This window comes from Fusarium venenatum (genome assembly GCF_020744135.1).
Source record: "Fusarium venenatum strain MPI-CAGE-CH-0201 chromosome Unknown EDB82scaffold_1, whole genome shotgun sequence".
Classification (NCBI taxonomy): domain Eukaryota; kingdom Fungi; phylum Ascomycota; class Sordariomycetes; order Hypocreales; family Nectriaceae; genus Fusarium; species Fusarium venenatum.
In genome coordinates this window covers 5799095-5809631 of record NW_027072129.1, presented here as the reverse complement: position 1 = coordinate 5809631, position 10537 = coordinate 5799095, and the positions used below count along the sequence as shown (strand labels likewise).

Here is a 10537-nt window from a genome sequence, read left to right as displayed (position 1 = left end):
AGTCGCCGAAAGAAAAGAAAAAAAAGTTTCAAACTAATTCCAATGTATTGCGCAGACTAATGTCCCCAAATCCAAATAGGTATCGAAAACGGATTGCTCCTGATGAAAATATACTATGGATGAATATATGCCCTTTGCCTGTGTGTGTGTTTCCTCCTCTGGCCGATGCACCAAAATAATTGCATGCCTGACAAATAGGTATTTCCTGGGCTAGCCATTACTCGTGATCCGACACTCCCTCCATGCAAGCCTCGAACGCCGCCAAATGCAGATGCAACCTGAGATATATGCTGAAAGAGAAAGAACAATAAGGATATGCAAAACCTGAACTCCGACTTATGCAAGATGTTTCCTCAACCCCTTAAACCTCAACAGTGGGCAGCACAAAGCGAACCTTCTTGGCTGGCTTGGACTTCTTCTCCTTTCGCTTCTCACCCTCAACATCCTCATCGTCGCTGATGTCGCTTCGACCACCACAGCTGCTTCCAATCTCACTCATCAACTCCTCCTCGGTCTCTTCCTCAATGGACCATACATCAGGGCTTGGCTCTCTCCACAGTTGTCCAGGTCGGCGTGTTGCTGAGTGACCTCGTGAGCTGGCTCCACGGCGACCACGTCCTCTTGACCTGCCACGGAGCTTTGGGCTGCTTGAAGCGGCAGTTGGTGATAGAAGGGCGTTGCTAGCAGGTTGGTTGAAGGCGGGTGTCTTTGGGCGAGCTGGTGGTCGGCTGTTGATGAAAAGGTCACGGAGGGATAGCAGGCCGTGCTTGTTGGGTGAGAAGCTGATGTAATCCTCTTCGTCATCATCGTCGTCATCGTCCTCGTTGTTGGACTCTGAAATCTCGGAGCTGGAGTCGGGTGACATGGGTCGAAGGCCAGGCTTGCGGAGTCCATCAAGGGTAGATGGGCTCACACTGCGGACAAAGAGACGAGGGGCACTGGCATCCTCGATTCCGGCGTCAAAGTCGAACAAGGCATCATCGGCATCGTCTTCAATGTCGAGAAGAGGTGCAGGTGTAAGGAAGTATGTAAGAGGATCATCGTCGATATCGTCCAGAGGTGGAAGTGGAGTTGTTTTGGAAGAGAGAGTAGGCTTGAGGCGCATCTGAGTCGGAGGCCAGGAGTCCCGACGAGAATGGATCTCGGTTTCGGTCGACATTGTTATTACTCGTAGAGAGTAAGTAGTAGTAGGTAAGGTAGTGTAGAGTAAAGTTGCTTTGATTTAGGCAAGTATCTATCGAGGTCGGCGAGGTGCAGTAGTATATAAATAAAGGGACTTCTTTATAAGTGGGTGGGTGGCTTGAAAGGCTTCACCGCGATTTGATGTTGAAAACAAGGTATGAACCAGACGAAACAAAGACGGACTGTCTTGTAAGGCTAGGAAGTGGATGCTCTGACGTCTTTTCCATGGAAGGTTCTTTGAAGTCACTCACCGCAGGCCGATTCTTGTGTTTTGGAACAGTGAACACGAAGAACGCTGAGGGTAATGATGCTCGAACAGGATAAGAGACCAGACAATGAAGGGGCGAGCACGCCTCAGCTATATAGTCATTTGAACGAGAAGGAAGTACTCTCTACGACTTCACTCACATTCCACAGGCTACTACTATCTAAGACATATCACACAGGCATCAGCCGTGCGGTACAGTAGTTTCTTGCCTAGTAGGCATGGGCATGGGCATGGCTAGAAATAGGGCCAAGGAGTGAGAGAAATGGGCTGCATGAACCCACTCACAAAAAACAAGGTCGTATCTCCAAAAGCGGCCCAACTCCCAGTCATATCTTGGAATTCTTGTTAGGTCCGAGGGCCTATGACTGAGGAAATGGGTGGTCATCGGTCTACCTCTTTGGGGCGGGGCAAGGCAAGCCTCCGCACGTGAAGTCGTTTTAGCCAAGAGAGATACGAATCTCTAGAGTTGTGCGCACGACGACGCCACGCGGCCCGAGGATAGGATAATCGGGAGGCACCGGCTCTGAAAATGGAAGTCATGGGTTAAACTAGCGAGTTGATAAGCAATTAGAGAGAGACTATGGGAAGAGGAAAACGAGGAAGAGGACGAGACGAGCTGAGAGTAAGTTGGTGGCTGACGATAACTCAGTAGCTCAGTGCCTTTAGCTGTCAATATTGGGTGCCACGGGCTCAAGTTGGAAGTGATAAACAGGTTCAAATGCACATAGGGTCCACGGGTCTAGCGCCGCAGCCGCCAGTAAAAAGCGTAAAAAGGTAACCTAGAAGGCCTCTTCCATCCATCCTCAGGGAGGGAGGGGGCAAAGATGGGGAGATAGCTCACTGTAATACTAGGCTTTGACACCAACTGAACATGGAGGTTGGATTAGTGATGGAATTTTTACATGGCATTTCCTACTCCTTGCGGAGGCGGTGCCATTCGCCGCCGTTACGATATCCAAAGTGAGACATGGGCGACACCACCACCACAAGCAGATATTCTCATCTGACTGTACCTCTGCCTCTCTCAGCTCCACCGGCCAAGCCGGATCATCTCGCGAGGGAGTCATGCTTTACCCCTCAGGAACTAACAATGATTCAAATTTGCGATCGGCCATTTCCTACGAGATCGATCGCCTTGAGGCCCATATAGCATACTAGAACCTGTCTGTTGTGCATATGGTGCCTTGCAGCTTGGTTAGACTCCATATTTCGGGCCATCACGCTTCAGCTTTCAAGGGTTGGGTGTCAAGCATGCGAGAGGGGGGAAATCATGCTATAACGTTGCTGCCAACTTTTCGGCATAAAATGTCCCGTCAGGAGGGGTGATACAAGTTGCGGGTTGAAAACAAAAGCTGGGCGTTTAGTAAACTTGGAGGGCCGCACGTCTAAGCCACGAGATTGCTTTTATTTGACAAAAACAAGCCAAAAAGGCGGGAATGATGAGTCAAAAAGGACGTCTCCAGGTGTAGGTAGCAGCATAAAAACAAACCAAAAAAAAAGGTGATTTACAGCACTATTGGGGTTGCCGACAGATAAGTTGCGGGCAATTTTCCCGTGTTCACAAACTACTAAGATGGGACCCTTGCGACGATCACAGAGGGAAGATTACGTGTGTTGAGTACTACTACGCAAAGAGTTCGAGGATACCATTTAGGGAAAGGAAAGGGTGTGATGGGAGCCCTGAACAGTAACAATAACTATCGATTTCTAATTGTCCCATCATATCATACCATGGACCTCTCTCTCCCAGCCTCCCCCAGATTCGTCAGCCCTGCCCTCCAATTCTGCTTTGATCCAACCCTGTGGTCCTCTTCCCGGGTCCCATGATCACCAAAACCCATGGACCCTCCCAAGCCACCAAGCAAGGGTCAGGGGTCCAGGCCCGCCTTTTCCTTTGTAGCAAAGTTGGAAGATGCGGCATTAACATATCGACTTTTGTTCTCCATGTTGAAAAATTGCCAACTTTTATCGTCATTCTTGCGTGTATCAAGGCCACATGGTATCAAGCCATGAATCATCACTTCCACTTAAGCTATGACCTCCACAGTACTATGTTTTATGTATCTCCCGTTCGATAACGGCGTAGATGCATCCTGAGTTTCGTTAGAAAGCAATAGTTCAACAGCCTTGTCCGAAATAGACGGGCCACGGGCCGCAATTATGGGTCTAGACCGGGCGACATGTCCGGGTCAAGACCCACACTTCTCCCGAGATCAGACACTTTCAGATCTCAGCCGCAGTTTGACATGCCCGGAGACCCATCGAATTAGGTCAACTAATGCAAGCCATATATCTACAGCTGAACAATGGATTTCGTTTCTGCCCACGAATAAAATTGCAGACACCAGTCGTTTGTCTGAATAACTGTCACTCCATTGTGGTACTCGACTGTGGCACTCAATGTCATACTGCTTTAGACTCTGAAGTGTCAGATACCCATGATTATCCTCCTTCCTAAAAGTTTTGATGCACAAAAACGTGTGAATCCATAGCTTCAAGCTAGTGATTCTGGCATCACAATACTGTCATGCAAAACGAGTTGGCGGACCGTGGCGCCAGCATTCAATGGCCTAACCGAGCCGAATTCCTAGGAACGAAACTTTACGAAACAACGGTGAGAAGAAAATGGCGTGCTCTTTCTCTCTGTCGGCTTAAGTGGCTTCCAAGCGAGGTCTCCATCGTGGTTTCAAGGATCATGTCGCTAATCGAGTGCCACTTGTACCAGTAGCTGGTCAATGCCCAGTCTCATATTCCCTCAATCTTGGTTTAGTATCGTGAGATAGGAGCTTTAGGTCCCTCTGGCGGGATATCTCGGTCGCGAACAGTCGGTGTCTTAGCTAGATGGAGCCCAGTTTCTACCCAAACTTGGAACAGAATTGAGCTTAGGCATCGCACTAATGCACGCGCAGGATTTGTCTTGATCGATCAATGCACGCTTGTCATCCTCATTAGTGTATGTGCTTGTATAATTGACAGATGTGGATTCTGTGCACACTTCTCTCTTCCGTTTGTTGGACTGTCCTTGAGTTGATCTGTGCAGGGCATTGAGGGTAGCAGTCCTTGATGGCCAGAGCGTATTGAGAGCACAAGTATTAAGGTATGATACAATGATGTAGAAAGGTCTGATGAGACAAACTGCTAGAAATAGTAGTGTGATCTGCGATAGCCTCTGAGAGCACCTGAGGTTGTATACAAAGCATAATCAGTCAAGTAAAACATGCATAATAACAAGCAACAACTTATCTCATGATGCACAACCACTCTGGTAACCACTTGACGCTTCCAATAGAGCAAATCGGATGGTTGAAGCTGGCTGACAATCCGGTGGCGTTCAACTCATGACTATGCCACATAGTTCTTGAAGTTCAAGGGAGTTCCCCTGACACCTATCCAAGACAGATTACGCGGACAGGAACTAATTGGAGATGGTGCATTTCATGAGCTATCGAGGTCTAGATAGGTGAAAAATATTGTCCGGCCACTGCTGAATGCTACTAGGGAGCTACTTTGACGTCTCCAGGGACGTGGATGGACATGGACCAGAAGTCGGGACCGACGGGTACTACTCTTAACTTTTTCATCTGAGCTTGACCCAACCGTATATTTGAGTGGGTTTCTACCTCTATAGTAATATGTGTCAATAAGAGCTTGATAAATTGCCCTGGAGGCGATGGATTGATACAAAAACTGCCTACATGAGTTTCTGGTGACAAACCCGAACACATCGGTATCGTAAACACAGCTTGGCAATGAAACATAATAATAATGATTCGACAGGAGTATTTCGATATTCAAAAGTCAATAAATATGCAATGAAACATAACTGGTATCTGTACATTTCAATTAAAAAGTGAAGAACAGAAACATGATGAGAATATCCTCCTCTTCCACTTCACCTTATGATACCTAAACAGCCATTTCGGTTGATCGCCATCATTCTCGCTATGATATCCTCAAATCAAATTTTAAATCTCGGAAGTCTCCCTCATGGTTATTGTATCATATGCTAGATACCTCTTTGAAGCCCGAGCAATATTCCCATAATTGGCTAGTGTTCTGCCCTTGTGGTGCATTTGGTTTCTCACTCAACAGCCCACAATTTCCTCTTAGTGGCATGACAAGTTACAGCAGGACGTAAGGGTACTGATGTCATTATACTTTGTCCTTATTCTCTTGAGCCTGACTTTCAAGTATTGCTGCCTCTCTCGTGCCATCCATATCCCAAACCGACGTGTTCAATCAGTCATCAGAAGCAATACCAAACCTACCCTGAAGCTCTTTGGCGAGCCTAGAGACCACTCGGCCCTGTTTAAGGGTCTTGAGCTGTCTAATTCGACATTTTCTAGTCTAGTTACCGTAATAAACCGATGAGCCCAAAATGTGAAGGGAGAGCCTTGTAGCCTTTATGTTTGACCATTGATATTAAATAGAAGCAATATATCACAGCTTCTGGCCGCCATAGAACCTCATCTCCATACAGATAAGTGTGGCTGAAAACCCCTGCAGGTCCAAATCCGGGGAAAAGACGCCTTTCCTATAGCGGGACAAGGCCAGAGCTCTCCCACGTGATGACCTCATTGGATAGCTAGCTACATTCAGCTCTCTGTGAGCTACGCGTCTCGTTCCATACCTATCTACAGTATTCATCAATACCTCAATAGCTTCATCCTTATCCCTCTTACTCTAGATAATTACATCGCATCTGCTGTTCCATAACGATCCTTATTTCACATCTTCGTCTCGTCTTATTAAGCGTGCCACCACTAACGACGTACCATCAACAAACCCCGCCATGACACAACTCGATATCCTATCCAGCACATCGCTGAGAATGAACATCTCTGCCAAGGAACAGAGAATGCCCTTGCGCATTGTCACCTTTAACGTTCGCTATGCAACGAAAAAGTTTGAGAAGAACGAAAGGCCCTGGGCTGAGCGACGTCCCAAGCTCATCAACCAATTGAACTTCATCACCGCTGGGCACGAGAGCCCATTCATCTGTCTGCAGGAGTGTCTCTTCCATCAGGTCAACGAGATCCAGGAGGATCTGGGCCCTAAATGGAAACATATCGGTCGTGGACGGGGCACAAAACCTGAAGATGGCGAGTTCTCTCCCATCTTCTACCGTGACGACATCTGGAAGAACGTACGCAGTGAAGTACGCTGGTTAAGCAAGACACCCTCGAAGCCCTCGCGCGGTTGGGACGCAGTGCTCAATCGCATCGTTACAATGGCCGAGTTTGAGCACCGCGTAACAGCCACTCGTGTTGTTGTGTTTAGTACTCACTTCGATCACATTGGCGTAGAGGCTAGACAGAACAGCGCCAAACTCCTCGTCAAGTTCGCCCGTGAGTGGGGACAGGCCGGTGATAAGAAAGCATCAGCGGTGCTCATCGGTGGTGATTTCAACAGCGAGCCTGATGACGGCGCGTACAAGACCATAACGGCACCTGGCTCTGGCATCTCTGACGTGTCGGACCTGGTGCCCAAGGAGAAGCACTACGGCAACGAGACGACGTACACGAGCTTCGGGGGTTCCTGGCCACCCTCGCGCATTGACTTTTTGTTTATACAAGAGCCGCGTACAGCAATTGTCCAGACGTTTGCTGTGCTGGCGAATGGCTTCGATGATGGCGTTCGTATCTCGGATCACCGACCTGTCGTGTCAGACTTGGACATTGTGATTTGATCGGGCACAAGGGTTGCACGGCGCCCAACGTGAGTGCATCTGGTGACCTTTTTGACATATATGTTCTCTGATCAATCAAGGTAGTATCTAGTATTGACAGATGCCAATCGCGATGTGTGCGAGGTTGATTAGTCGGCTTCACAGCAGGAGCATTGGTGTCAGGGGTATCAAGGAGATCGAACCAACGCACCATGGGACGATCGTATGTCCAGGATTACCACATCCTTGTTTTACAATTCATAACACTCAATTGTCATAGCGACGTATGAATAGCTCTCTAAGTTACCTCTCCAGTGACAGTTCGTCTGACAGTCCGTCTGACAGTCCAACCTCTTGCGGCCACGACAGGTGAAGCTGCAATTCGTTATCAATGTGCAACCAGATCAAGTAATCAAGTACGGGTCTGCGAATCCCAGATCGATCGTAGAGGTTACAGCATCGCATGCGACAGACACGATTGGGTTGTCGCCCGTTCTCAAAGTGATAGTTCCCACAGCAGCGTAATGCAAGCTAGCAGAACGGGTATGTAGCGTGCATATCCATAGAAACCCCAGCGTTGATCAACACCAAGTGAAGATAGGAACCTGGCGAGTAAGAACAGTGGCGCTGCTGTAGACTAATAAATTCTTGGCCAGCTGCAGAAAAGTGGCCTATCATTGTGAGACCTACGCAACCGTGGGTGGTTGCCTGCGCAAGACACTCTAACATTATGCCAATAAGACATGTCAACGATGTGCAATCTCCAGAAGTTGAGGCTCTGCTCGGCAAAACCGAACGTGAATCCCTGTGTCTAGTAGTATTGAGGGGCGAATGGCAAAAAGCGGTGTGTGCAAGATGGTGGAGGAGAAGAGGGTTTTTTGGGGCTTCTCCAACACCATTGTATGGCTTGTAATCAGAACTGACGGTTGAGTTCGGATACACGATGATGGTTGTCGTGCTATGGGTGGGTGACAACTCTGACCACAAGAATGGGCGAAGAAGTTAGTGTCCACCTCCACGGATCTACAAGCGATGATATGCACTTGTGTTTTCTTGCAGTCCATGTGCTACCAGACGCGAACTATTGCTGTCTCAAGTCTAGTTCGAAAAGACGTTGAGAGCAGACCGATATTCGCGGATCAAGCAAACACGATGCTAGGAAGACCTGGCCGCGGTCTAGCTCCGGGAAGCTGTGCCTATGATGGGTGCAATTATGCTTGTCATCTTGAAATGCAAAGGACTAGTTGCACTCCCCCGCAGTAGTTCAGTACTAGGATGACTCGTTGATAAAACAGACAATCCGTAATCCTGGATACATGAACCACGTCAAGATTCATGATGTTTCTGTTACAGATGATGTCTCGGCCGTCTTTGACAGAATTGGGTGGATTGGTAAGTCAGAGCCACACTCACGAACACAGATATGGCAGTTGCCACAAATGTTTAAAACATAATCTCAGTCAATGGTCAGGAATCGTGTGGCACTCATGCCGGCTGACGGCGCTGGAGATGCGTCAATGCCTTGGATGCACCTCTAGCCTATCCCCGCACAATCTGGAGAGACCAAGGCAAGCCATCCGCAAGACCCCGGCTGAGTTATATCCCCGTCAGGTCTAGTCAAGATAGTATTGTATTTAAAGCACCTTACGACTATTCAGTAAGTTTTGGATATGTCAATAGAGAGCGAGGGCAGCACAGCAGTACGTCGTGATGGTTCCAAAGAGTTCCTGAAGCACAACGACTGACAAACATGTCATCACAAGTAGAATAGACGCCAATCAAGGACCATGACTAGACCGAAAATTGAATCTCTTGTCTAAAGATTGAGACAATGGGAAGGCAAAGTTGTTGGGTAAAAGTGCAACAAGGCAACACATCGAAGCTGGAGGGTCTACAGAAAGGGTGCAGAATGATGGGGGTGGAGTGAAACAGCAGATAAGAATATGTAGTAGCGTGTTTTTTGCTCGAAGAAGAGTCACCAAAGTCAGCTGATAAAAATGACACCGATACCGTTGACCTAACTACTAATGTGACGCTGACTTGCTTCGTAATCACGAACGTCTAAAGTCCGATACAAAGAAGAACAGACGATGATGACTGACATGTCAATGTAAGTTGCAATCGGAATTGGCCGACTTGAGCCCAAGCTAAAACATGAAACGCTAGGGAACAAATAACGTTACTGCGCTGTACTTGTTATTCATCGGTGGTAGGACGGAGGAGAGAGGAGGCCATCTCCGGACTGGGCACGGAAGGACAAGGATGTCAAGCCGGCGAGAGTGGGTCATGGATTCCGGGATTCGGAGGTCTCAGCCCGGAACGATGGACACGTATTCGACGTGACGAATGGTGCGACGTGAGGCTGGGACGGAGCTGGACCCGGGTCGTCAGAACTGGGCAGGGTTATAGTATCGCCGACAACGGGATTAACCGCCCGAGCCACCTTTTACTGTCGATGGACTTTACATGGTAGTCAGTGAGATGTGCGTTGGGCATCCAGGCCTGGCCTGTGCAAGCATCAAGCATGGTCATTGCGGCAAAGCGACTGGGATGGACGAGTGAGCTTGAAGCCACTACCTCTCTGGAGTCGTCGAATAGACTAGAAACGATAACGCCGCAAGCGCTTGAAATCAAGTGACACGATTCTAAGCTCGTTTTTGGTTTGTTTGAGGAGGAAATAGCAGGAAGCAGAACTATCATAGCGAAATGAAAAACACATTGTCTCTCATGCTACAGTAGGTATGAGTCAACGCTCGTTGTGAGTGATAACCTCAAAACATGCTTCCAAATCAAGCCCGGAGCCTCAACTCAATCGCAGTAGCCAGTCGTAGACGAGGACAAGGATGGCGGGACAACCTGTCACTCTGTCACTACCAGGTTTACCACTAATCAATTAATCACCGGCGGGTGCGTCGACATTTCCACGTGTACCCCGCGCTGCACTCACGTTTTCGGCTTCCAATTGCTGTCGATCGGGTTCATCTGTTGGTACCCGAACCAAGAGAGGGGGAACCAGAGGCAGCCTTTGGGCGAAAGGTTCTCGCGCCAGTTAGGCACAAAGCCAAAAGGTTGGAAGAGAGGCCTTGTGGACAAGGACAAGGACAAAGCTAAGCTCGGCACTTGGTGGAGGTGTAGATCAATGGAGAAAGACGGATGGATATCCAACGTTGAGCGCCAGAGTCCAGCCATTTGCACATCGGGCATCTCTATGCATACCCAATTTAGCATTCGCCATGTTTCTACAGTAATAACCGTTTTGGCGAGCCCATCACCCGCATTGGCTGGTCCTTGTCTTGTGTACCCGTCCCCTGTCCTACTCTGTTAAGCATTTGTGCCATGTGATGGCAGAACCCGATCCATCTGCTCTGTCCAGAAAGGGCGAGAGCAGTTGATGATTCGGGCTTGTATATATCATTTAT

At 48.4% G+C, this 10537-nt stretch overlaps 3 protein-coding genes across 3 annotated transcripts; 2 read left to right on the top strand and 1 right to left on the bottom strand.

Annotated features, from left to right (window-relative positions):
• Positions 1-322: 322 nt before the first annotated feature.
• EDB82DRAFT_57798 (uncharacterized protein) lies at positions 323-1395 on the bottom strand. The gene has a single exon (XM_025730253.2). It carries the CDS (start codon positions 1157-1159, stop codon positions 362-364), a length of 798 nt encoding a protein of 265 aa, XP_025589397.1. The 5' UTR covers positions 1160-1395; the 3' UTR covers positions 323-361.
• A 4539-nt stretch (positions 1396-5934) lies between these two features.
• EDB82DRAFT_57724 (Endonuclease/exonuclease/phosphatase) lies at positions 5935-7280 on the top strand. The gene has a single exon (XM_025730255.2). The coding sequence runs from the start codon at positions 6243-6245 to the stop codon at positions 7137-7139; it is 897 nt and encodes a 298-aa protein (XP_025589398.1). The 5' UTR covers positions 5935-6242; the 3' UTR covers positions 7140-7280.
• Positions 7281-9836: 2556 nt separating this feature from the next.
• On the top strand, positions 9837-10483 carry EDB82DRAFT_487598 (uncharacterized protein). The gene is made up of 2 exons (XM_065608311.1): positions 9837-9974; positions 10066-10483. Exons 1-2 carry the CDS (start codon positions 9897-9899, stop codon positions 10441-10443), a joined length of 456 nt encoding a protein of 151 aa, XP_065465639.1. The 5' UTR covers positions 9837-9896; the 3' UTR covers positions 10444-10483.
• Positions 10484-10537: the final 54 nt, after the last annotated feature.

Bases quoted from the DNA above. Each gene is read 5' to 3' on its own strand.
- EDB82DRAFT_57798 (XM_025730253.2), bottom strand. From the start codon at position 1,159: ATGTCGACCGAAACCGAGATCCATTCTCGTCGGGACTCCTGGCCTCCG.
- EDB82DRAFT_57724 (XM_025730255.2), top strand. From the start codon at position 6,243: ATGACACAACTCGATATCCTATCCAGCACATCGCTGAGAATGAACATC.
- EDB82DRAFT_487598 (XM_065608311.1), top strand. From the start codon at position 9,897: ATGCTTCCAAATCAAGCCCGGAGCCTCAACTCAATCGCAGTAGCCAGT. The intron at 9,975-10,065 runs CTGTCACTCTGT...CGCTGCACTCAC, and splicing joins GACAAGGATGGCGGGACAAC to GTTTTCGGCTTCCAATTGCT.